This window comes from Culex quinquefasciatus, chromosome 2, assembly GCF_015732765.1.
Source record: "Culex quinquefasciatus strain JHB chromosome 2, VPISU_Cqui_1.0_pri_paternal, whole genome shotgun sequence".
Taxonomy (NCBI): domain Eukaryota; kingdom Metazoa; phylum Arthropoda; class Insecta; order Diptera; family Culicidae; genus Culex; species Culex quinquefasciatus.
The window spans coordinates 140,865,339-140,893,275 of record NC_051862.1 but is presented as its reverse complement, the minus strand read 5'-3'; the positions used below and the strand labels follow the sequence as shown (position 1 = coordinate 140,893,275).

At 42.7% G+C, this 27,937-nt stretch overlaps 1 protein-coding gene and 2 pseudogenes across 1 annotated transcript in view; 1 reads left to right on the top strand and 2 right to left on the bottom strand.

Moving 5' to 3' along the window:
• The window catches only part of LOC6031758 (protein yellow), a 48,684-nt gene extending 43,996 nt beyond the window's left edge, over positions 1 to 4,688 (top strand). The window contains exon 4 of the mRNA XM_038256943.1: positions 3,020 to 4,688. Coding sequence (XP_038112871.1) covers positions 3,020 to 4,131 — 1,112 coding nt within the window. The 3' untranslated portion in view covers positions 4,132 to 4,688. The remainder of the gene's footprint in view (positions 1 to 3,019) is intronic.
• A 398-nt stretch (positions 4,689 to 5,086) lies between these two features.
• Positions 5,087 to 11,752, bottom strand: LOC6031760 (annotated as a pseudogene).
• Positions 11,753 to 17,990: 6,238 nt separating this feature from the next.
• Positions 17,991 to 25,596, bottom strand: LOC6031761 (annotated as a pseudogene).
• Positions 25,597 to 27,937: the final 2,341 nt, after the last annotated feature.

Sequence of the window (27,937 nt, the reverse complement as noted above, 5' to 3'; positions counted from 1 at the left end):
TACAAAAATCATTTACTAAAACTGTTTTTTGAAAAGTGGTCTAAACGTCAAAATTTTTAAATCCCGATAGTGGGAATCGATTTCCCAGACAATTTTACATGAAAGTCTCCATATTGACCATTGTACTAAGTCCAATCCATGGGAAGATACAGCGTTTTTGAAAATAAAAATGTTGAAAAAATAGGATTTTTGTGGTTTTGCCAATTTCTATATGACAGACTTGATTCTTCAGTCTCGTAAAAGCTCGTGTAATTTCCGATAAGTTTGCCTTTGACAGCTTTTCAATTGGATGCATGGGCTTACAGATATATGTTTGATTACATTGCTCATAACTGAAAATAGAATATTTTTTCAGTGTGGTAGAAACCTGGATAGTAAATAAGCTTACGTAAATATTAAAACGAGTCAAATTGAAGAGCTGTCAAAGGCAATGGGAAAATTGGACGAGCTTTCTGGTAAAAATATTTACGAGACTGAAAAATCAACTCTGTTGTATAGAAATTGGCAAAAACCACCAAAAATCCTATTTTTTCAACATTTTTATTTTCAAAACCGCTGTATCTTCCCATGTTTTGGACTTAGGACAATGGTCAATATGGAGACTTTTATGTAAAATTGTCTAGGGAATCGATTCCCACTATCGGGTTTTAAAATTTTGACGTTTAGACCAATTTTTAATAAAACTGTTTTAGTAAATGATTTTGTATTTTTCAGGAGAGACATACCATCCTGCATTTTTCGTCTGTCTTTTTATAACATCTTAGGCTATTACCTCAAAAATTTTGAGCGAAAAAAATCGTGACATCACCTTCAAATTCAACTTTTAAACTTTAAAATCAAAAAATATCATAGAAGTGGCGTGTATTTTTTTCAGAAAGCCCGTCCAATTTTCTACAAGTTTGTTTTTGACCACTTTTTGATACGATGCAACGGCTTCGTACCCCTTCTCAGTTTTTGATGAATATTCATCAGCATCACATTTTACACATTTTTCATGTAATATTACTCAAAAAAGAGGTTATATTCAACCTACCAAATTTTCAACATTCCAAAATTCAACATTTTTTTCTGTGTAGCATCAATAGCTCCACCAAATTTGAGCTTGATCAGAAAAAGTCGATTTCGGTTTTGTGCTTTTTTTGTTGAGGCGAAATGACCCAAATGTTACATACTGGAGCAGAACAGTCAAAATTCTAATAAAACACGAATTGAATTGAGTTTAGTTGTGATCTTTTTCGAAAATGTAGTTTTTTTTTCAATTTTGGAACCAAGACTTACATTTCATAAAGGTAAAATTTGCAATGTTACGCCCTATTAAAATGTTAGAGAAGATTCTGAAATTGAAAAATAATGTTGAAGAGATCGAAAATTTTTAACCAATTATTCATTTATTAATACTGAAAATAGGGAAACTGTGAACGATTGCTTGCTCAGTTCCTTTTGAGCTATTTATTACTCGATTTCAGTTAAAAACGCTTATTAAACTTAACGATAAAGTGCTGATATGACAACATTACAGGCACAATGGAGTTAGATGCTGTTCTCCTAGCAGCGGTTTTTTTTACTAAAACTTTTCATAAAAATAAAAAATAAATAAAAAATACGATTTTCTGGGAATTGTTTTTTTTTTGTAAAAACGAAATTTTAAATCCAACAAATAAATCTAATTGGACCTCATCAATACCTTACAACCGATCACAAAATTTTCAAATAGTCAAGAAATTGAAACAAAACACATGTGCAGTCTACCTTACCGATAGTTTCACAATAACAAATTTAACATTCTCAACCACTTGATTGTAAGATTATGCCATTAAAAAATGCACCAAAACAAATTAATCTGTCTCGGGAGTTGAAAGAAATACCACTTCAACTCGGAACCTAAATTCTAAACAAGTTCCGGAATGGGAAAGCCTTGAGATCAAGCGGCATACAAAAATAACCGAGCCGTACACCTTTTGTAATACTCAGCACCAAATGGTCAATCAATCAATCAACCGGTTTGTCCAACGAAGACCGGTTGACCAGTCTGAAAGGTTAAGTGTCAGGCCGGTTCAGTCTAACGATAGATGGATTTATTTTCTAGCGTTGACTAAACTATTAGGTAAAACAATCAAGTGGACTGTAAAAATATAGCACTGATTCCTGCTTCCTGATGTTGGCAAGGAAAATTAAATCTGTTCATCCATTTTGTTCATTTCAGTGCCTAGTTGTAATGTAAAACGTAAAAAAAACCTCTTGTTTGCTCTAGGCGGGAAGGAGTAAAATTCGTTAATAGATTAGATTTAATTGTTGAAAGGGTAACAGTCCAGACCCAGCTTTAATAACCTTCGAAATATCATCAAGATATTCCATGTGTTGATCAAGGCAAATCAACGAATGATGTAAGTTTTGTTCTAAGAGTTTGTAAAATGTTTTACGGATTAATCTGAGCATTTGAATTGAAAACCAAAACAATTTTCACTATTTAAACAACTTATTTTGTAAAACTGTTGATAGAAACTTGCTTGCTCACTTCCTATTGAGCTATTCATCACTCGATTTCAGTAGAAAACAATTTTTATGAGCTGTAATTGAACGTCAAAGAGCTGATATTGCGACATGAGAGGCACGATGGAGTTAGATGCTGTTCCCCTATAAGAACACAACCAATTTCGGATTCAAATTTAATAGTTCCATTGTAAGAAGCCAGGCGCCTCCATGGATTTGTTTTGAGAAAGAGAAATTCAATGGAGGCACTTGGTTTCTCAGTGCCGAGATTCTCAGGACGAAAAGAAGAACAGTGTTAGTTTGAGTGTGAGATTAAATTAATAAGATTAGAGATGGATTTATTATGCGAAAAGCACAATTTCATAATGTGGTTTTGGTTAGAACAAATTCAAAACTGTAAAAAGTCTGCATCAAGTTTCAAATTGATGCTATGCACTCAAAACTACTCTCCCTTTTCACACTGTAATTTCGTTCTCCCTTATTGACGGTACCAATAAACTAATAAACTATTCCAATTTCCTCATTTCAGACACCACCACCCAATCGCCCAAGCTGCGACCCTATCCCAGCTGGAACGCCCACCGGCAAATGGGTGACGAGGAAGCGCCGGAGATCGTGTCCCCGTTCCGGATACGAGCCGATCGGTGCGGCCGGCTATGGGTCCTGGACACCGGCGTGTCGGACCTGCTCGGCGAAACAAAGGTACTCGCGCCAACGTCGCTGCTGGTGTACGACCTGCACAACGATAACCTGCTGCGGCGGTTCAAGTTCCCCGCGGACCACATCAAGGAGAGTTCGTTTTACGCAAACATCGCCGTCGAGGACACGGACTGTGACGATACCTTCGCGTACGCTGCCGATTTGGGCGCTCCCGGCCTTGTGGTGTACTCGTGGAAGTTGCAAGAATCGTGGCGCGTCCAGCATCACTTCTTCCATCCGGATCCGCTGGCCGGAAACTACACCATCACCGGGATTTCGTTCCAGTGGGACGATGGACTGTTTGGAATCGCACTGTCACGACCGCAGAGTGACGGCTTTGCCACGCTGTACTTCCACCCGTTGAGCTCGACCAACGAGTTCTCCGTTTCGACGAGGATTTTGCGCAATCAAACGCTAGCAACATCCGACAAGATCTACCGCGAGTTCAAAGTGTTGGGATCACGTGGTCCCAACGGTCAGGCTGGCGTTGCCTTCCTTGACCAGAAGACGGGTGTCATCTTCTACGCCTTGCCCAACCTGAACGCCGTGACTTGTTGGAAGACCTCGAACCGGGCGTACACCATCAAGTCCCTCGGACGAGTCTACATGAGCGTCACCGACATGGTGTTCCCGAACGACGTAAAGGTCGATGACGAAAGCAACCTGTGGGTGTTGTCCGACCGGCTCCACCAGTACATGTACTCCAGCCTCGACCCGAAGGACGTCAACTTCCGAATCCTGACGGCGACCGTCAAGGACGCCATCGAAAACACAGCCTGTGATACGAAGATCAAACCGCTGCCGGACATCATCACCAACCTGGGCGACATCCTGCGGCCATCCACGACCACCGTTCCGCCCAAAACCAAATCCGCCGCAGCGTCGGTACTCACTTCCTTTGCCGTGCTGGCGGTGGCCGCACTCGCAAAGCTACTATTGTAAAGTTAAGAATGTCCAAAAAAGAAAGCACAGAAAACAACTTGGAAAAACAGTCAACTAGTTTTAAGTTTTAATGGCTCTTCTGGATCGCGTAGACGCTTAGCATAAATACAAATAAAAGCAAGGCAAACAATCACAACATCCACTACTTTTGTAAATTATTTTCGCTTGTATAGAGTACTAGAAAGTGAGGAGGACGCGAGGAAAGATTACCAGAATTAATGTGTTAATTAATCAGTATTGGAAACGAAATAATCACAATCACACAAGTTTTAAACTATGCAATGTAAATTATTATACTTTTAAACTATTTAACTCCAAGGATAGAGAACCAAGCTGTAGAAGCACACAAATCAAAAAGTTTTGCAAAAAAAAACCCACAATTAAACACGAAAAAGGCTCAGGTTGTTTAAGAACTTTACGAAAAAAAAAAAGAAATCAAAACTGCATTGGTGCGTTACACTATATTTAAAAAATATTTAAATTAACAGTCAAAGTGTCATAACTGTGTTGCGTTGTTGTATCGTTGTCGTTACACACACGAAAGAAAAACAAAAAAATAATAAAAATAGTTGAAAGAACTAAAATTTTGTACACTTCATTTCTTGTGACATTTCCACGTTGAGACGAGATTTCTGTTGTCTTTCTCAAAGCGTCAAAAAGATTTTTTTTTTTCAAAAATCGCATCATAGACCAGTTTTGATAGCGCGGTATCTTCGCTGTAAATTGAGAAATCAACAGAGAAATGACTTTGAAGATGAAGAGTTGCGTAATAAAATAAAAACAATATCATTTCTGTTCCATTTATTTCAAAAAACATTTAAATTACGTTTTTGATGCTGCTTTTGAAAAGTATTTGTTTTGACGTTTTTGTTTTTGCACTGAATCATTTTACATTCATTCAATTATGTTGTTACAGAATAGAAAAGGTTATTATATAAACATTCCATAAAATTTTATTAAAGAAAATTCCCTAACGAGCTCAGCATCCACCACCGCCCTGAGCAGTGCTGCTAGCTCTGCCCCTGGAGCTTAACTTGGTAGCAGCTTGCTCGGCAACGTTCGCTCGTTCTTCAGCTTCCTCCAACTCCAGCTGGGCTTTGCGGAACTTGGCCAAGTTCAATGCAGCAATCTCCTCCGCTTCCTCAATCTGTTTCTTGTACGTCGTGGACTTCTGCTGCAGCTTGTCAACCAGGTCCTGCGTTCGCTCGTGGTTCTTGCGATCTTCCTCCGACTGGAAGGAGAGCTCCTTGACGCGGCGCTCTGCATTGCGAAGATTTTTCTGAGCTTCGTTATGCTTGCTCTGTTCACTGTCCAACGCGGCTTCCAGCTCTCGAATACGGTCTTCTTGCTTTTGAGTTGCCTTTTTGCCTCCCTTAAGAGTGCTCGATTCGGCATCATCCAGACGGGCTTGTAAATCTATAATTTGTACTTCAAGGGCTTTGCGCAGCTTCGCCTGGGTCTGGGCATGATCTTGTTCAGCACGGAGTTCATCAGCTAGACGAGCGGCATCAATCATAGCTTTCTTAGCCTTCTCCTCAGAGTTCTTGGCTTCGTTCAGCAGCTCATCCAGGTCGGAGTGCATAGTATGCAGCTCGGAGTCTCTCTTCCTTTTTGCTGCGGCATTTGACACACTTTCAGCAGAAACTTCACTAAGCTGCTCGTGAGCATCGCTCAGCTCCTGTTCAGCTTGACGACGGCATCGATCGGAGTGCTCAAGCAGCACTCGTGACTCCTCAAGTTCATTTTGCAAAGCATGAGCGCGGCGCTTAGAGATACCAAGCTGTTCACGAGCTTCGTCACGAGCACGTTGTTCTTCTTGCGTGATTCCTTGTACGTCCTGTAGTTCTTGCTGGTATCGCTTGATGTTCTTTTGGGCCTCAGTGTTTGCCTACATTAGAAAAATTAAACAGAATTAAGTATAGATACAATAAAACTTACATGTGATTTGTACCTTGTTGGCATGATCCAGAGCAATCTCAAGCTCGTTGATGTCTGCTTCCAGCTTTTTCTTCATGCGCAGGGCCTCAGCCTTACCCTTGGCGTCAGCTTCGTGCGAGGCCTGTACAGATTCCAGGGAACGCTGGTGGTTCTTGCGGGTGTTTTCGAACTCCTCTTCCTTCTCCTGGATGCGGCGGTCAATTTCCTGGCGCACCTGAGACAGCTCAAGCTGAGCGCGCAGAACCTTGTTCTCCTCCTGTTCCAGAGCAGCCTCGGCTTCCTCAAGGGCGGCCTGCAGCTCGTCCTTCTCAGCCTCCAGGCGCTTGCGAGACTTCTCAATCTCGTGGATGTTGCGGCCACCCTCACCGATCTGGTCCAGCAGATCCTTGACCTCATCAGCCAAGTTCTTGTTCTCACGGCGGACAGCCTCAAGCTGCTCCTGGCCCTCTTCGTAGGCACCCTTGAGACGGAACAGCTCGGTCGAGTAGTTGCGGCATTCCTTCTGAGATGCGTCCAGCTCACCAGCCAGATCGTCGACCTTGAGCTTCCACTCGCCGATGATCTTATCGAATAACTTATGCTTCTTTTCAGCGGAGTTGGCAATTACAGTAGAACGACCCACTTCAAGCTGTAAATCCTCAATTTCGGTAGACAAGCGTTGTTTGGTCTTCTCCAAAGCGATAACCTTCTGGGTAAGCGACTCTATAGTCTCCTCAGCCTCGGCAAGACGGGCCTGCAGCTTCCTCTTACCTTCCTCGAGTTCTTCAGCACGACTGACTCCTTCAGTCTCATACCTACTACGCCATAGCTGAGCTTCAGCATAGGTCTTGCTGAGTTGACGACGTATGTCTCCTTTGCCCTCAGCCTCCTCCTCAACCTGATCACGTAAGCTGTCAAGGTCATGCTCAAGATTGCGGAACTTGCCAAGTAGGGTAGCCCGTTCGCGAGACTCCTCGTCGGCCAGTCGCTTGGTATCCTCTAGCTGCTGACTAAGAGAAATCTTGAGCTTGCTAAGCTGTGCAACCTGGGACTCGGCAGTCTCCAATCGACGCAGCAGGTCGGAGTTCTCAACGCTGAGCTTTTTCTTCGAAGCATCAAAGTCGTTCAGAGTACGATTCGTTTCATTGTGCTTGCCATGTATATGGTTGAGATTATGCTGTAGCTGTTTGGTAATCTTCTCCTGACCAGCCTGTTGATTAACACAAAGATGTAAGTGGCAAATAAGTACAGATTCATTTCATTCGTCAAATAATTTTACGGTTACCTTATCACGCGCAAGTTGATCGCAGGACGAACGAGTTTTGTTCAACTCATTGTACATGTTAGCCCGGTCGTGTTCAGCCCTTAAACGAAATAAGTGTTAGGATTGTAAGCAATCATGTAATTTCGAACATACTAACTTCATCTTCAGCTTGTTAAGTTGATCCACCTGTTCAGCCATCTCAGCAACGGCATCATTATGTTTCTTACGCAAGCTAGCCAGGGTACTCTCATGCTGGATATTGGCCTCTTCCAAATCACGGCGCAGCTTGGCGAGTTCAACATCTCGCTTCCTGTTAAGATCAATTTGAGCTGAGGTGGCACCACCAGCTTCCTCTAGACGCTCACCGAAATCTTCCAGCTCTCGAGCCAAATCGGCACGCTGCTTCTCAGCCTTGGCACGAGCCTGACGTTCAGATTCGACTTCATCCTGGAGCTCTTCTATGCGGCCTTGCAGTTCTTTGATCTGTTTTTGCAGCTTGCCAACCAAGTTCTGTTCGGTTTCAACATTAGCGGACAAGGCAGAAATTTCTTTATCCTTCCGCAATATAGTTTGCTCTAGCTCTTTTCTATTGCGTTCAAGGTCCAAAACCGCTTCACGTGTGAGTTTCAATTCTCCGTCAACCTTGCGTTTGTTTTTATCCACATCTCCTCGAAGTCTTCTTTCACGATCCAAAGATTCCTCCAGCTCATCTAAAGTCTGCTCTAGTTTTGCCTTAACCTTATTCAGGTGGTTAACCTTATCTTCAGCGGCCTGCAGCTCTTCTCCGTTCCTTTGATTAACCTCACCCTGCATCTTCTTCTCCTTGTTCAGCTTGTTGATCAGCTCGTCCTGGTGGGCGATCTCATCGTTTAAGTTGCGGATCGTGTGATCCTTAGATGCTTTGTCATGTTCAATCTTTTGGATCTGCAGTTCCAGGTCCTCAGCATCCTTCTTCTGACCTGAGATCTCCTGCTCCAACTTCTTCTTTGTTTGAAAGAGCTGGTTGCGGGCATCTTCTTCCTGAGCCAAGCGCTCCTGAGTGTCGCGCAGCTGGTTCTCAAGATCGTTCTTTTGCGCGGTTAACTTGGCGGCCTTCTCCTGGTATTCTTGGAGAGCTCCCTTCTCACCGGACAGCGAGTCAAGCAGAGCGGTCTTCTCGGCTAACAGTTTGCTGTTCATAGCTTCCAATTCCTTACGCAATTTCTCTTCCTTCTCCAGTGCTTCTGTGGCATGTTGGGCCTTCTCTTCCAGTTTCTGAAATTATGAAATTATGGCCAGAGTTATGGATTTAGTTTTACCAGACATCAACTAAGAATACTCACAGCAATCTGGTCCTCAACGCGAGACACGTTGAGCAGTGGCTTGACCTTGCCCCACAGTTTCCACCAGGCCCAGGTACGGAGTTTCAAGTACTTGCGCAGATTACGCTGAACAACTTCCAGAGAGGTTCGCTGTACCTGCGCCTTCTTGAACTCTTTGCGATCCAGGTAACCTCGACACCAGGACTGCACCCAGGTCATGATCTTGGACAGACGCTCATCACGGAACTCTTCCATTTGACCCAAGACACCGGCACGGAAGAAAATCTGTATGGTGACAAACAATAGAAAACTATATAATAAGCCACGCAACCAACCACGGACTAACCTTCGTGTGACCAATACGGAACAAGTCGGGATCCAGAGCGACTGCCTCCATACACTTCTCAGCAGCGACCTTTCCCTCGGGTTCGGCCTGCATGGCAGCAGGAGCCAAAATCAGATAACTGGAAAGTGGAGGACATTGTGTTTTTATCTAATGTGCGTTGCATAAATATAACACTAACCGTTGCTTGAAATCAGGATAGTTCATTCTGTTCGGGAAGCCCTTACGACAAATACGAATGCCTTCAAGTACACCGTTACAGGTCAGCTGGTGCATAACCAAGTGAGCATCGATAAGACCGGTCTGCTTCAACTCGTTGGGAATGATGCAACGGACAAAGTGAGGCGAAGTGGAGCACAGAGTTCTGATCAGATTGTTCAACTGTTCCTTGTAGGCCGAAGATACAGTGGCGAAACCGGCACCCTTTTACCACGTCCACCGCCCTTACCACCCTTGCCATCATCAGCGCCTGGTGGTGGACCAGACTGTCCCGGGTGATCGGAGAAGATCTCAACAATAAGCGCGTTGGTACCCTTCTTGAACTGATCGACGACAGTGTCGTTCAGCGGATCCTTGTTCTTCTCAAGCCATCCGGTGATGTTGTACGTGACAACACCAGCGTAGTGACCAATGGCAAAGTGACCCGCCGGGATACCTGGCTTCGACGGTCTTGGCTTCTGGAATGGAGGAGACTTGCCCAAATGGTTCGTCATCAGCTTCTCAGCAAAGGTTTGATCGGTGGCTTTCGGGAACATAGACTCTTCCTCAAGAATGGACAGGATACCCATGGGTCTCTCAATCAGCTCAATACAGGCCAGCAAGTCCATACCGAAATCAATGAAGGCCCAGACGATACCCTCCTTCTTGTATTCCTCTTGTTCCAGGACGAACATGTGATGGTTGAAGAACTGCTGAAGCTTCTCATTGGTAAAGTTAATACAAAGCTGCTCGAAACCGTTGTACTACAGATAAGGAAAAGATTGAATTATGTTATTTTCAGTTGTTCAATTGCGTTCCCAATGGTTGAGAAACTTACGTCGAAGATCTCGAATCCAGCAATATCAAGCACACCAATAAACTGAGCGCGCTTCTGCTTGGTGTCCAGTGTCTCGTTACACTTCTTGACCAGCCACTTGAACAGACGATCGAAGATACCCTTGCAGAGAGCACCAACAGAGTTCGTGACCTGGTCCTTGTTCTGACCCTTGATGACGAACTCGGCACCGACCTTGATGCGTGGCTTCAGCAGGTTCTTGTACAGATCCTCAGTGACGCAACCCAGAAGCTTAGCGACGCGATCACCCTCATCAGTGCCATCGGTTTCAGCCTGCTCTTCGCGACCCTTTTGCTTGAACTTCATGCCACCCATGTGCATGACAGCGGCGGTAATCCTGTAGATGTTGTCCTTCTCCTCCTGAGTGAAGCCCAGGATATTGAAGGCTTCCTGTTTGGATTGGAATTATAAATCATGAGTACTTGTATCAATGATTATCTCGAGATACGTACATCGGTTAGAGCACACTCCTCGCCATCATCGACATTGGGGATAGTAACTTTACCCTGGGATACGTTGTAGTAGTCGTAAATGTCGTTGGACAAGTAGCACATCTCTGTTGGTTAAAATTGTTTTTATCATCATGAATACAACGATTTATTGAAGCATTTTACCTTTCAATCCTTTGACCGAGCCGGACATCATCTGGTAGAATATATGGTAAGAGCGCTCCAGAGTCTGCTGGGAGATGACACGGGCCTTCTCCAGCAGGTAGGTCTCAATATCAGCACCACCCAGCTTACCGGAGGCAGTAAAGTGGATACGGATGAATTTACCCTAGGATAAACGAAGATAAGTACCAGCTATTTGTTGAAATTAGCATGAGTGATGCTTACGAATCGAGACGAGTTATCGTTACGGACGGTCTTGGCGTTACCGTAGGCTTCCAGGACGGGATTGGTCTGGACGACCTGATCTTCCAGGGAGATCTTCTTCTCCTCTTCAGCGACCTTCTTGCTCGACGCACCAATGGTGGCGAAGTACGCAATGACCTTCTTGGTGTTCTCAGTCTTTCCGGCACCAGACTCACCGGTAATCAACATAGACTGGTTCTCCTTGTTAGACAGCATGTTCACGTAGGCACCGTCAGAAACGGCAAACAGATGGGGTGGGACCTCATTACGACGCTTGCCTCGGTACATCTTGGCGGCGCGCATGGTGTAAAGTGGCCAACGCTTGTACGGGTTGATTACAATACAGAACAAGCCAGAGTAGGTCTAGGGAGGTGGGAAGACACGTGTTACATCCTCGATCCATGATATGTTGCTCGTCAATACTTACATAAATAAGTTGGGAACGATAACGCTCTCTCAGGTTATGCAGGACAGAGGCATCGTTAAGATATGTCAAGTTGGACAAATCTTCGCATCTTTCGTATTTGGGTGGGTTAACCTGGCCTACCAGATCCTTCTTGAAATCCTTACACTACAACATTCACGGAGGATATAGATAGGGATTGTTATTGATTTCACTGCAATTTATCAATAAACTTTAGGGTTTTTACCTCACCACCGGGAAGTGCCACCGTGACCAGATCACCCTTGGTGGCCTTGATCTCACCCTGCAGAAAACCCTCTTTTTCGTCGGGAACCCAACAAGCCTTCTTGCCATCGTACGGTCTGGACATAGCTTCTTTTTTCATCTCCTCAGAGACGAACAGCCATGGGCCTGGATCGGGGTCATCACCGACTTGGACCACTGGTTTCGGCATCTTTAACTACTTTCACACTTTTTAGAGTTCTGAGTCCAATACGATTTTGTCTATTTACGGAAATTTCTACAGTTATTTAAGTTTTACTGATATTGCAAACAATTTATCTCACTGCGTTATTTTTAAGATTATCTTCGAAGGGAAGAATAGCCAAACTATTTGAATAATCGATATCTTTAAACTATTTTATGCGAAAAAACCCGATTTTCACTTTTTCCTAATTTTAACAACAAATTTCAACATTAAATATCATTGGGTACACACATTTTGAAAAATATTTGTAACGGCTTTACGATCAGAAAAAGCAATTTGTTCGATTAACCTTCGCTAAACTGTTCACTAGGGCTATGTTTCAACCCTCCGAATGCATCTATCTTGGTTGAAACTCCTAGGACGATGCATTGCGATGAGTTGACCGTTATGCATTTGGCTCAAATTTCGGTAATCAGCATCGTTAAAAATACATAATTACTTTAAAAGTGATCCAAATTTATCATATTGATTTCATAGAAACCACAGGCGATGCATTGCGTCAAATGTGAGTAATAATCTCAACGCCTTGAGTCCATGTGGAATTCTGTAAATGTTTTCAAATTATGTCACACAAACATCATGGCCCTACGAGAGTCCTAAATTTGCGTATCAGTCAGTGGTTCTAAAGTTTACCAAAATATGTTTGTATTCTAACCAGCAATCACAGTTGAATATTGTAAATCTTGAATTCAAGCAAATTAAAAAAAAAAAAGTCAAGTTATTGATTACATTACTTATTTTAAAACAGTCGAACTTTTTTTTCAGAAAGTTTTCTGAGTTGTTTTTCAATTTCTTATCCACCATACCTGTACCTGTACCTAATAATATCACTCGTATCCCAGACAAATTGCGACTTGCTGCTATTAAAAGCTCTAGATTTCACAACTTCACCCAAAATCACTCAAAACGTTGATCCGTCGAGCTAATCTTGCGTTAGTTCGTCGCTTTTTGTATCAGCGCAGTATGTAATCCTTAGCGCGTGTGGTGATATTATGTAATAAATTCCGAATGCCAATATAATAATTTTATTTTTGAGCAAACTTTTTCCAACGTCTTGAACGAACAAATACCCGACGACGACTGACGGATCCCGATTTATTCGAATCGCAAATACCGTTGGTTGGCTTCTAACTCGATCAGTCTTTATTAAGTCCTTCACACAGACTTGGAGGAATCAAAATAGAATCGCTTGCATTTATCCTTTTAGAAGACGATCTGTATCCCTCGGGAATCGCGACGAGACTGAGCTGACGAGCTGTAAATCCCGGTTGATCAAGTGGCCGAAGGTGGTGTTCCAGAGAGGTCGAGTTCGCTTCAGGGTGACCGCTTGATTCGGGAAAGTCTAGAAGATTCTGAAATCTTACAGTTATAATTTATTTTGTAAGTTCGCAAATATTTGCACAAAGCTCAGCTCTGGAATAATTAAAAAAAATCTATTCCATTAACTTTGTTGCTGTTGATCTTAATAAAAGTGTATGAAATCAAATGTTCTGGAGAATCTTTTTGAACTTTTGGTACTTCTTCTTGTTTATATTATGCCGGGACCGTGGTGTAGGGGTAAGCGTGATTGCCTCTCACCCAGTCGGCCTGGGTTCGATCCTGACGGTCCCGGTGGCATTTTTCGAGACGAGATTTGTCTGATCACGCCTTCCGTCGAAAGGGAAGTAAATGTTGGCCCCGGACTAACCTAAAAGGTTAGGTCGTTAGCTCAGTCCAGGTGTAGGAGTCGTCTCCCTGGGTCCTGTCTCGGTGGAGTCGCTGGTAGACAGTTGAACTAACAATCCAAAGGTCGTCAGTTCGAATCCCGGGGTGGATGAAAGCTTAGGTGTAAAAAGAGGTTTGCAATTGCCTCAACAATCAAGCCTTCGAACACCTAGTTTCGAGTAGGAATCTCGCAATCGAGAACGCCAAGGCAATGCTGTAGAGCGAATAATTTGATTTGATTTTTGATCTTGTTTATATTCTACAACTGTTGAGCACGAACCCAATCCCGTAATAATTTGATTATAAAAATTGACAAACTTTATTGTGAATCCTTTGGAAGATAGTTGTTTAACGGAGATGTGCACCGTTAAATGGACATGTCATCACCGAAATACATTTCAGAACAAAGAAAATATAATTTACACACCCCAAAGTTTTATTTCGCCAGAGAATCGCTAAGCTTCAGGGTTGCATCGAGCGATATCTATTTTTGTAAACCAAAGCTCAATCAATGAAATCGAAAGTCTTTGTAGTCGTGGCCTTTGTCCAAACGTGTTGCTCTATACTTACCATCAGCAAGCTATTTTCTGTTTTGGGAAAGCACTTCAGCAATACATCTAAATATCATTCAGAAATCAAATTATTCCCTCTACTGCATGGCATTGGCGGTCTCTAATGCAAGATTACTTCTCGAAACTAGGTGTCCGAAGTTTTGAAACGATGAGGCTATCCAGACTTCTTTTACACCTAGCTCCCATCCATCCCGGGTTTCAAACTGACAACCTTTGGATTGCCGACACGTTCAATCACGTGGTAGCTGTTTGACATAAGGCGTCGTGGTGTTCATCAAACTTTCATAGCATGCCAAGGAAAATTTTATGCTTTTTTTCTGAGGAAAACCGATGATTACGACGACCCCGGATGTATTGCCGTTGAGCTCGATCAGAGTTGAACAAATCAACCTAGTCTCTTCGGGAAAGTTGTTCTCCATACCATTCCGTTTTCACCAGAACTGTGGTAGCAATTGAACAGAAAATTAAAATTACCCATAGAAATTCCCATATTTATTTTAAATTAAATTTTAAATTAAACCCGCTTGAGACGAGCCAGTTTTCAACTAAACAAGCTGATGATATTTGGCGTGAGAATCCCTATGGATATGATACAAGGAAATAATAGCAGAACTTGATATAAGATTTTTCAAAATCCGTACCCACTAGGTTGGTCCAAATCCACTTTTACTCGGAGCTACCCCCTGAAATCAAAGATTGACCCATTCCTAGGCTAAATTCCATATTTGAGCTCATTCTGACCACGGGAGCCCCTCACTATAATCCCCTGATTTTTTTTATGGGAAAAATCGTCAAAATTTACGGAGAAAAGCAACTGGTTCAGTTTTTTACCTATGGAAGGCGCAATAACTATCCAATTTCTACCAATTCTCGGAAATAAAATCATCATTAAATTTAATAAAGTTTTATTTTGGAAGGATGAATTTAGGAAGGTTGAAAATTTGGTTGGTTTAATATTACCTCATTTTTGAGTAATTTTACCTAAACAATGTATAAAAATGTGAACCTGATTAAAATTCACCAGTTTCTGATGTAATATTACAATTTTTTGACACGAAATCTGCCATCATTCCTTGATGAAAATTCCCAGATTTTGTTTTCTGTGTAGAAACAATAATTTTACGGGTATTTTTAAACTCGTGTACTTATTAGCTCGCCTTATGGTCATTTTCGGAAGTTTATAACTTTTGAGCAAAACTTCAAAAAAATATGGTATCCTAGGAAAAGTTTTTTCCAAATTTAATATTGCGGCTACCAGGATTAATTAAAATTCCGCTGCGATCGTATCCCGCCGTTGCGGAAATCGCAGAGGTCCCTTAGTAGGCTCAATTGTTGGCATGCTCGATCAATATGCTTCATTTCATATCTGAATAAGTCACGTGATTGCAAAAACAATCTGAAATAAGCAGAGCATGCTCGGGATGCCATGCTGGTTTTTTATATCCTGAAATTACATGTGGTCGTAAAATGCGTTGCGTTAATCCAGTGTTTCTCAACCGGTGAGGAATTCCCTTCTGGGGAGGAATTTGTCCATTCTTGGTTGGGGGATAAGGATGCAAAATAAATGCAATGTTTTTTAATTATTTGTAAAAAAAAATCTGGTTAATCTATATTCTTTCAATATTTCATGTTATAAAATACATAACAACCAATCACAAACACCTGATTTGATTTTTCTATGAAAAAAAAATCAATAAATAATTTTTCACAAATATAATCTTAAAAGGTTCATAAAGAAATCGTTGGCAGAACATAAGAACTTCTTGAAAATATGATAAAGATTATTGAAACAATTTTCTAGAGATTTTAAAATCTTTTCGATCATGAGAAATTACCTTTTTTTTTTTATATCTTCTATATATATAAAAAAAATTCGACGGTTTTGTTCGAACGCGAATCAATTCAACACGGAGCGTCGGATCGAGGTGCTCTTTGTTGCATTGGGTTCGTATAAGCCCAAGGAAGGTTCTTACGCTAACTAATTGACACTTTGTCCTCTCTGGAACCGATTCCGGAGCATCGGAAAATTGTATGGAGAAAGTTACGTAAAATCATATTTTGATCACAGGAGGCTGAATAAGAAAAAAAATCAAAAAAACGTCAACAAACGAAAAAAGGGGCAAAACGAAGTTTGTCGAGTAAGGCTTGTAAAAAATATATGTTGCGGGCTCCCAACTGACAGAAATTAGTTCTGTGTTCCATCATGTGTTCAAATCAGATTAGTTCTTAAATTATTTTGTTTTACTTTTTACGAGCTGAATTCTATTGTTAACAAGAGCAGTAATACATTTTTTGTGAGGATTCCATTCAACATTTGCAGTTTAACTAAATGGTTATTCGAAACAAATGTTTTTGCTTAAGTACCGTCATCTGGGGTGAATCGGGACTACAGTCTGAATAGGGACAGCAGTGTTTAGAGTACTTAATGGTTTTAAATTTGGAAATGGATGTACACATTTTGTTGGTCTGAGTCTGTTCTGTCCGAAACCAACCAGAAAAATCAAAATATTGTGCTCTAACATGGTTAAAACTGCTGTCCCAATTCGCCCCATGTGTCCCAATTCACCCCAGTTGACGGTAGTCTCTTTGTTTTGTTTTCAATAATTTATCAAATTGTGATATTTGTGCAACTATTTGTTTATTCAAAATCTTGAAGAGGGGGGAAGTGGGAATAAGGTTCTTGCAAATAAATCAAGGAGAACCACTGCGCTAATCAAAACGCGCTTTATAGTCGCAGTCAATTCAGGCAATTCATCTTCAGAGTCATAGTTATAAAATGTTTGTTTTTTTACATTCGTTTGTATATCCGGCATGCTTGGTCCTGCTGTAGCCAGAATTTTGACAGGTTGTGGTGGCAAATCTTCTTCTGACGATACACCTGGTGGTAATGGTAAATCTAAAATTTAATTTGATAAAATTTGATTTAACGTAACTTTTCCCATAAATGTTTTTTTTTGTATTGTTTGCATGGATTGTTTGTTCCTTCCGAAGGGATTGTTGGCATGGATTGTTTGCGCGCCGTTTTTATTGGATCCAGTTTCCTGAACTCGATAATCCCAAACGAGTGTGTAAAATCAAACTGAAAAATTTGTAATGTAATGTGCGTAATCATCACCTTTTAATGAGTGTGTAATCTTTTAGTATGGCTTTGTTTTGATGTTTGATTAGCCTTGATTTTTCAGTAAATTGTGAATAAATTATGAAATTTATTCGATTTTTCACATAGTTTGATAAAAACCATCAAAAAGGTAATGTTTATTAATATTGTGATAAAATAACGCTTCGTTCAGAACAGACCGCCGCACTTTGCGCAGTAGCCAGATTGACGCTCTCTAGAACCGCAGAGTGTTAAAATATCTTGCCAAGCATAATATCTTAGTTCCGAGAATTGGTAAGAAGCCCTCGAGTAAGCACGGATTTTGACCACCCTAATAGTCCCTCTAATACTCATATTGTTGCTGTTCGCTTAACGTGAAGACTTCCATCATTGCCATGATTTTTCGTTCAAAGATATAAATTTTGCGTACCCATCAATGTTTTGACAAAATTCCTTCGACAAGTTGTTTAGAATAGTGCCTTACATATGCTGATACTTTTTGGTATCGATTATCCCATTCCTTGCTAAGTTATGGAAATCGTCATTAATCAATGATTGCCAACTAGGGCGTCAATAACTGTACCACAAAATTATATGAATTTTGAAGCACAATTGATTTAGATCAACAATTTCTTCAGTTGCTTCAAGAAGGCAACAACCGACACATGCTGATTCATTTTGGTGCAGAAATTCGTTAAATGAATTCAATACAGAAATTTTAGAGTGATGATCAATTTTCTTCGAAAATTAACAACGGCTTCACCTAAGTTTCTATTCACTTAAATTATTATTTATGTGTTTTGAAATGTTGAATTATTTGTGATATGTACAAGCATGGATGGTGCAGTTTTGAATGTAAGCGCTTACTGAATTTCTTTTTATTAGTAAAAAGTATGAATAAATTGTTTTGATTTTTGGTTTTTCTATAAGATTTAGAATGCGTGATCCTCGAACGAGGGAAGGCCAAGTGCGGCAAGTGGTGGCAGTGCTGGTTGTTGTATTTGTTGCTGTGGGATAGAAATAAGACGAAAGAAAAGTTGTGTTGTTGTGAGTATTGTGTTCTTTTTCATAAAGTGTAATAATAAATTATCCAGCATGCATTGCTAGATACCTCAACGGAAAAGTCATTGACCATGATTTTGTGTTTTTTTCATAAGTTCATCATGACTTAATTAAAGCTGATTAGTTTCTATGGAAGCCTTAGTTACTGTTTAAGTGATAATTTCGCATGATTCGCAAATAGCAACCATTAACAAATAACACCTTAAAAGTTTAATCAACGAACTTCGTAGCACTTACAACAGATAAACGGGACATTATGGTTCACAGGGCTGTTGGATTGGATGACGGGAAATAGTCTATCATTTATTTACTAGCACCTTACACTCTGATACTTGAAGGCTATTGGAGGGGAAGAGAAAGGAAAAAACTCAGTGGGTTTGATTAAAAGATTCCAATGTATTTTCTAGCAAAAGTAGTATTGAAAAATTAAATGTTACGGGTATGGAACAGTTAAATCTAATAAATAGTTATTGTATAATCGTTTCTTAGGCAGCTTAATGTGAGGATCGTCGAGACTTCTTTATTTGACTGTACACATTTTTTTCGTCAGTACACTTTTATTTCTTATCATAGTTCAATTCGGAAATCTCACAGATGTTGATGAGAGTAGATGAAATTGTTTAAAAATTTGTAGACAAGCGTGGGCAACCCTTAAATAGTACTTACTGCTGGGCTGGCACCACGTCCCGCCGAACCACCGCGTCCTCCTTTCGAACGGAATTTAGTGGCAGCTTGTTCGGCAATGTCGGCACGCTCCTCAGCTTCCTCCAGCTCCTGCTGGGCCTTGCGGAACTTGGCCAGATTCAGAGCGGCGATCTCCTCGGCTTCCTCAATCTGCCTCTTGTAAGTCTTGATCTTCTGCTGCAGCTTGTCAACGAGGTCCTGCATGCGTTCGTGGTTCTTACGGTCTTCCTCGGACTGGAAGGTCAGCTCCTTAATACGGCGCTCAGACTTGCGGAGGTTTTTCTGGGCATCAGCATGTCTTCTCTGTTCGTTGTCCAACTCAGATTCAAGTTCCTAACGCGTTGCTCCATTTTCTGGATGGCCTTCTTGCCTCCCTTGAGAGCATTGGTCTCGGCGTCATCCAGGCGGACTTGCAGTTCCTTGATCTGCTGCTCAAGGGCCTTGCGAAGTTTTTCCTGTGTCTGGGCGTGGTCCTGTTCAGCGCGGAGCTCATCGGCCAGGCGGGCGGCATCAACCATAGCCTTCTTGGCCTTCTCCTCGGAGTTCTTGGCTTCGTTCAGCAGCTCATCCAGGTCGGAGTGCAGGGTCTGCAGCTCAGACTCCAGCTTCCTCTTGGCGGCGGCGATCGAAGCGTTCTGGGAAGAAACTTCGTTCAACTGCTCGTGAGCATCACCCAGCTCCTGTTCAGCCTGGCGACGGCCACGATCGGCCTGCTCCAGCAGGGTGCGCGACTCCTCCAGTTCGTTTTGCAGGGCGTTGGCGCGACGCTCAGAGATACCCAGCTGTTCGCGGGCATCGTCACGGGCACGCTGTTCTTCCTCCAAAGCACCCTGAGTATCCTTCAACTGCTGCTGGTACCGCTTGATGTTCTTCTGGGCCTCAGCGTTAGCCTACATACGGAGAAAAGAAAAGACATTGTGATTAGTACATCAGCCATTGCTGTGTCCTCAAGATTAAACTCACCTTGTTGGCATGATCCAGAGCAATCTCAAGCTCGTTGATGTCAGCTTCCAGCTTCTTCTTCATGCGCAGGGCCTCAGCCTTACCCTTGGCTTCGGCTTCAAGAGAGGCCTGCATAGAGTCCAGGGCACGCTGGTGGTTCTTGCGGGTGTTTTCGAACTCCTCTTCCTTCTCCTGAATGCGGCGATCAATTTCCTGGCGTACCTGAGACAGCTCAAGCTGAGCGCGCAGAACCTTGTTCTCCTCCTGTTCCAGAGCAGCCTCGGCTTCCTCAAGGGCGGCCTGCAGCTCGTCCTTCTCAGCCTCCAGGCGCTTGCGAGACTTCTCAATCTCGTGGATGTTGCGGCCACCCTCACCGATCTGGTCCAGCAGATCCTTGACCTCATCAGCCAAGTTCTTGTTCTCACGGCGGACAGCCTCAAGCTGCTCCTGGCCCTCTTCGTAGGCACCCTTGAGACGGAACAGCTCGGTCGAGTAGTTGCGGCATTCCTTCTGGGAAGCGTCCAGCTCAGCAGCCAGATCGTCGACCTTGAGCTTCCACTCGCCGATGATCTTGTCGAAGGCCTTCTGCTTCTTCTCGGCAGAGTTGGCAATCGTGGTTGCACGGTCGACCTCAAGCTGCAGATCCTCGACTTCGGTGGACAGACGCTGCTTGGTCTTCTCCAGAGCAATGCACTTCTGGTTGAGCGACTCAATGGTCTCCTCAGCCTCGGCAAGGCGGGCCTGCAGCTTCCTCTTGGCTTCCTCGAGCTCCTCAGCGCGGGCAACTCCCTCGGATTCGTACTTGGTACGCCACAACTGAGCTTCAGCATTAGACTTGCTGAGTTGACGTTGGATATCACCCTTGCCCTCTGCCTCTTCTTCAACCTGTTCTCGTAAGTTATCGAGGTCGTGCTCCAGATTGCGGAACTTGCCGAGCAGAGTAGCGCGTTCGCGAGACTCCTCATCGGCCAGACGCTTGGTATCTTCGAGCTGCTGGCTGAGGGAGATCTTGATCTTGCTGAGCTGTGAAACCTGAGACTCGGCATCCTCCAACTGGCGGAGCAGGTCAGAGTTCTCAATGGAAAGTTTCTTCTTGGACGCATCGAAGTCGTTCAAGGTGCGGTTGGTTTCATCCAGCTTTCCTTGCACTTCGTTAAGGGTGTGTTGTAGCTGCTTGGCGATCTTTTCTTGAGCGGCCTGAAAACAATTTTGAATGTTATTAGTAGAGATTAATTTTAAAACAATGCACAAATACCTTTTCACGAGCAAGTGTATCACAGGCAGATCGAGTGTTATTCAGTTCATTGTACATATTAGCTCGATCATGTTCAGCTCTGATTAACAAAAGAAAAGGAGAAAATGGTTAAAAAATCATCTACCGGTGAACGCGTTAATAATTTTTACTTAGTTTTCAATTTATTCAGTTGGTCAACCTGCTCAGCCATCTCAGCAACCGCATCGTTGTGCTTCTTGCGCAGATTTGCCAAAGTGCCTTCATGCTGGATGTTAGCCTCTTCCAAGTCACGACGCAGCTTGGCGAGCTCAGCCTCACGCTTCTTGTTCAGCTCAATCTGGGCCGAGGTGGCACCACCAGCTTCCTCCAGACGCTCACCGAGTTCCTCGAGTTCGCGGGCCAGATCGGCGCGCTGCTTCTCAGCCTTGGCACGAGCCTGTCGCTCAGCCTCGACTTCCTCCTCGAGCTCTTCAATGCGGCCCTGCAGTTCCTTGATCTGCTTCTGCAGCTTGCCAACCAAGTTCTGCTCGTCTTCGAGCTTAGCAGATAGAGCGGAGATTTCCTTGTCCTTTCGCAGGATTGTCTGCTCCAACTCCTTCTTATATCGTTCCAGATCGGAAACAGCTTCCTGGGTTAATTTCAGATCACCCTCAACCTTGCGCTTCGCTTTGTCAACATCGCCGCGCAGCTTCTTCTCGCGCTCCAGAGAATCCTCCAGCTCATCCAGAGTCTGCTCCAGTTTGGCCTTAACCTTGTTCAGGTGGTTGACCTTATCTTCAGCAGCCTGGAGCTCCTCAGCGGTCTTCTGGTTGACCTCACCCTGCATCTTCTTTTCCTTGTTCAGCTTGTTGATCAGCTCGTCCTGGTGGGCGATCTCATCGTTCAAGTTGCGGATCTGGTGATCCTTTGAAGCCTTGTCCTGTTCAGTCTTCTGGATCTGCAGTTCCAGGTCCTCAGCATCCTTCTTCTGACCTGAGATCTCCTGCTCCAACTTCTTCTTTGTTTGGAAGAGCTGGTTGCGGGCATCTTCTTCCTGGGCCAAGCGTTCCTGAGTATCACGCAGCTGGTTCTCAAGATCGTTCTTTTGCGCGGTTAACTTGGCGGCCTTCTCTTGGTATTCTTGGAGAGCTCCCTTCTCACCGGACAGCGAGTCCAGCAGAGCGGTCTTCTCGGCTAACAGTTTGCTGTTCATAGCTTCCAATTCCTTACGCAATTTCTCTTCCTTCTCCAGTGCTTCTGTGGCATGTTGGGCCTTCTCTTCCAGTTTCTGAAATTATGAAATTATGGCCAAGGTTATGGATCTAGTTTTACCAGACATCAACTAATAATACTCACAGCAATCTGGTCCTCAACGCGAGACACGTTGAGCAGTGGCTTGACCTTGCCCCACAGTTTCCACCAGGCCCAGGTACGGAGTTTCAAGTACTTGCGCAGATTACGCTGAATAACCTCCAGAGCGACACGTTGCAACTGTGCCTTCTTGAACTCCTTACGATCCAAGAAACCACGGCACCAAGACTGCACCCAGGTCATGATCTTGGATAGGCGCTCATCACGGAACTCTTCCATTTGACCCACAACACCGGCACGGAAGAAAATCTATGTTTTTTTATGAACAAGTGAAAAACGTATTTCAATATTTCATATCACCAGACTATGAAAAAACATGGACTTACCTTCGTGTGACCAATACGGTACAAGTCAGGATCAAGAGCGACTGCTTCCATACACTTCTCAGCAGCCTTCTTTCCCTCGGGTTCAGCCGTCATGGCAGCAGGAGCCAAAATCAGATAACTGGAAAGGTTTGAAGTTGTATCATTTTTATAAGAAAATTTCTAAATAATGTTTAAATAATTACCGTTGCTTGAAATCAGGATAGTTCATTCTGTTCGGGAAGCCCTTACGACAAATACGAATGCCTTCAAGTACACCGTTACAGGTCAGCTGGTGCATAACCAAGTGAGCATCGATAAGACCGGTCTGCTTCAACTCGTTGGGAATGATGCAACGGACAAAGTGAGGCGAAGTGGAGCACAGAGTTCTGATCAGATTGTTCAACTGTTCCTTGTAGGCCGAAGATACAGTGGCGAAACCGGCACCCTTTTACCACGTCCACCGCCCTTACCACCCTTGCCATCATCAGCGCCTGGTGGTGGACCAGACTGTCCCGGGTGATCGGAGAAGATCTCAACAATAAGCGCGTTGGTACCCTTCTTGAACTGATCGACGACAGTGTCGTTCAGCGGATCCTTGTTCTTCTCAAGCCATCCGGTGATGTTGTACGTGACAACACCAGCGTAGTGACCAATGGCAAAGTGACCCGCCGGGATACCTGGCTTCGACGGTCTTGGCTTCTGGAATGGAGGAGACTTGCCCAAATGGTTCGTCATCAGCTTCTCAGCAAAGGTTTGATCGGTGGCTTTCGGGAACATAGACTCTTCCTCAAGAATGGACAGGATACCCATGGGTCTCTCAATCAGCTCAATACAGGCCAGCAAGTCCATACCGAAATCAATGAAGGCCCAGACGATACCCTCCTTCTTGTATTCCTCTTGTTCCAGGACGAACATGTGATGGTTGAAGAACTGCTGAAGCTTCTCATTGGTAAAGTTGATACAAAGCTGCTCGAAACCGTTGTACTACAGATAAGGAAAAGATTGAATTATGTTATTTTCAGTTGTTCAATTGCGTTCCCAATGGTTGAGAAACTTACGTCGAAGATCTCGAATCCAGCAATATCAAGCACACCAATAAACTGAGCGCGCTTCTGCTTGGTGTCCAGTGTCTCGTTACACTTCTTGACCAGCCACTTGAACAGACGATCGAAGATACCCTTGCAGAGAGCACCGACGGCGTTGCTGACCTGGTCCTTGTTCTGACCCTTGATGACGAACTCAGCACCGACCTTGATTCGGGGCTTCAGCAGGTTCTTGTACAGATCCTCAGTGACGCAACCCAGAAGCTTAGCGACGCGATCACCCTCATCAGTGCCATCGGCTTCAGCCTGCTCTTCGCGACCCTTTTGCTTGAACTTCATGCCACCCATGTGCATGACAGCCGCGGTAATCCTGTAGATGTTGTCCTTCTCCTCCTGAGTGAAGCCCAGGATGTTGAAGGCTTCCTATTTGGGTACAGAATCGTGAGTTATATACATGTTAAACGCTTTGTGTTAAGAAACTTACATCGGTGAGTAGGCACTCCTCACCGTCGTCGACATTGGGGATTGTAACTTTACCCTGAGATACGTTGTAGTAGTCGTAGATATCGTTGGAGAGGTAGCACATATCTATTGGATGCCATTTTCTTCATTAATATGAATATTAAAGGTTAGGAGAAGCACTTTACCTTTCAATCCTTTAACCGAGCCAGACATCAACTGGTAGAAGATATGGTAAGAGCGCTCCAGAGTCTGCTGGGAGATGACACGGGCCTTCTCCAGCAGGTAGGTTTCAATATCAGCACCACCCAGCTTACCAGAACCAGTAAAGTGGATACGGATGAATTTACCCTGCGTGTTGGTGAGTGGAGAATTAGTTGCTTTCAAGAAATACAAGTGAACAACGGTCACTCACGAAACGAGACGAGTTATCGTTACGGACGGTCTTGGCGTTACCGTAGGCTTCCAGGACGGGATTGGTCTGGACGACCTGATCTTCTAGGGAGATCTTCTTCTCCTCTTCAGCGACCTTCTTGCTCGACGCACCAATGGTGGCGAAGTACGCAATGACCTTCTTGGTGTTCTCAGTCTTTCCGGCACCAGACTCACCGGTAATCAACATAGACTGGTTCTCCTTGTTAGACAGCATGTTCACGTAGGCACCGTCAGAAACGGCAAACAGATGGGGTGGGACCTCATTACGACGCTTGCCTCGGTACATCTTGGCGGCACGCATGGTGTAAAGTGGCCAACGCTTGTACGGGTTGATTACAATACAGAACAAGCCAGAGTAGGTCTAGGGAGGTGAGAAGACACGTTTTACAACCTCGATCCATGATATGTTGCTCGTCAATACTTACATAAATAAGTTGGGAACGATAACGCTCTCTCAGATTATGCAGGACAGAGGCATCGTTAAGATATGTCAAGTTGGACAAATCTTCGCATCTTTCGTATTTGGGTGGGTTAACCTGGCCTACCAGATCCTTCTTGAAATCCTTACACTACAACATTCACGGAGGATATAGATAGGGATTGTTATTGATTTCACAGCAATTTATCAATAAACTTTAGGGTTTTTACCTCACCACCGGGAAGTGCCACCGTGACCAGATCACCCTTGGTGGCCTTGATCTCACCCTGCAGAAAACCCTCTTTTTCGTCGGGAACCCAACAAGCCTTCTTGCCATCGTACGGTCTGGCCATAGCTTCTCTTTTCATCTCCTCAGAGACGAACAGCCATGGGCCTGGATCGGGGTCATCACCGACTTGAACTATTGGCTTCGGCATGTTTAGCTTTTACTTAGTTCGAAATTTTACAGGTCAAATTAGAGGATGCCTTGGATTAATTTTGGAGGAATTTCGCTACAGCCCGGCGTCCCCTTCCTGTGGAAAGGTAAAGAGAGTTTTCGTTATAGTGTTGTTTATTCTTTTTCTTTTTTGGGTAAAAGGTATTTGAGATAATCTGCCCCTGTTCACATGAATGTCCCAAATGCATTTTCATCGAATTTAAGTAATTGATGCAGATTGTTTCTAAGTTTTTGCACTTTCAAACAAGCCTACAAAATCCAGTACTTTGTTCTAGGAATTAGGAGGAAATCCAATATTTTCGCGAAAACTCAACAAGTAGCCTGATTTGTGAAACAAACTTAAAATGTGTTTTTCTCAGCTTGCTGTTTTTGCATATGAGACATCTGTGCGATCATGAGCAGTAATTGTGTAGCAAGGAATTATATTCGACTTTTTTTTATTAAAGTTTGTTATATATTTGTATAAACTTTTCATAAGAAAGTTCTCAGACACACTTGTAATAAGCGGCAACCATCAAGGCAACGTGTCTCAAAATTAAGATAAACTGCTTTAAAAAACTAATGTGGATTCAATGTTAGTCTTTTTCATGCATAACAGTTCACCCCGATTAAGTTTTTATCCTTGAAAATAAAATTTTCATGAATATTTAAAAAATCAGTAGTACCTTATTGTACTTTAACAAATCAGCAACGATAATGATTTTAAAGTATTCTTTGAATTCTCAAAGTGAAGTTTTCGTTGAATCAATTACTGGTGTATCACTATTGTTCATCATAAATGTGCTTTCTTTTTTCAAAGAATTAAAATTTAAACAAAAAACGAAACTTCCAGCCTATCAAAAACACACGTAAATTGTAAATTTTTTATGGGGTCTGAGAAAGTTTGCTTAAAAATCTGGTAAAAATATAACCAAGAGTTAATATCATTCGGGGTTTGCATTTTCTCAAGAAACTGCTTTAAAGTGATTCAAGTTGGTGGCGTTGAACGAATATTAGGAATATTTATTTGGTTATATAACAGGCAATTAACGGTTTGAACTTGCCTAGTTATGGTTCGCTGTTCACGAAAAAGACGTATAGGCTTATATGGCCGTTATAAAATATTGTGAATTTTCATTAGGTTATGTAACAATTACGCAATTTTTCCATTTAATACTTTTTCTAAATAGTTTGAATACATAATTTTTCCATGCATTGCATAAAAGGAATTATCAGTGGTTTATCTCCCAAAGGCAACTTAAACACTTTTGAAGAGTTGATTTTTTCAAAGCTTTCTTTAAAACAATTTTGCAAAACATATTCTTATTCTAACTCTGCAAATTTGATGAATGTTTGACCGATTTCTGGTGTACACCCAGGAAAACTTATCAAAATATTTACAAATTAACACTTAAATAACTTTTCATTCAACTTTTCACTAAGTCCATACAAAGGTTGAGTATTACTCGATTTTTTCTTATGATAGTTGCCAGCACTTAAAATAAAACGCATTTGTTGTCGCTGCTCTCATCAATGCTAGTGCAATTGCACAAATTTCACTTCGATTTTAAAGTCCTTTGATGATTGTATCACGTATCTTATCAGTCTCTTGTATTTACACTAAATCACTGAAAGCACTTTTTCGTTTATTGCATGATTTATCCATTGTTGACTCCAAATATTGATCCTAAAATCTCGCAATGAGCACTATTCAACACCCACAAGGTTCATTGGTTTCAGGTGATTTAGAATTATCTTCATAAAAATGTTGAAAATTTCTATTGGCTCCTTGACTCTTCTTCAAGGATACCCAGCGAAAAAAACCGTTCAAAAATCCCAAACATCACTTACGCGTTCGAAAGCCGTTCTAACCGAGAATTGTAAATAACGTGCTTTTTATACGATTGGTTTTACACCCGAGCAACAATGTTGCCCTATGTAATTCTTCGTGAGCATACACGCACCATTCACGATTAGATTCCATGTGTCACGACGAACAACAAATTGCCACAAAGTTGCATGCGCAGTTCGATGGCAACGCATTACGGGACTCTGCTTTGATTCTTACTCCCAAAAACCTTTAACGCCCGGGTGGTATGCAAACGGTTGGGCCTTCGGCTTCATGCGTATCAGCCGATTAGTGGTGATACCTAACGGTAAGTTCTGGAAAATTATTGGAAAAGAGCAGCATTTGGACGCCTTGATAATCTTAGTATAAGAATTTATTGGCTGGTCCAGAATAACTTTGTAATACATTGTAACCTCTTGAACTATCGAATTAATTGCAGAGCTAACACAATTTCTGAAAATGTCAATTAAATCAACAAATCAGGATGCAATAAGGATCAAACTAAAAATATGATACAGTCCAGACTCGATTATCCGAAGCCTCGATTATCCGAAGTTCGATTATCCGAAGGTTTTTATATGACTTTGGATAAT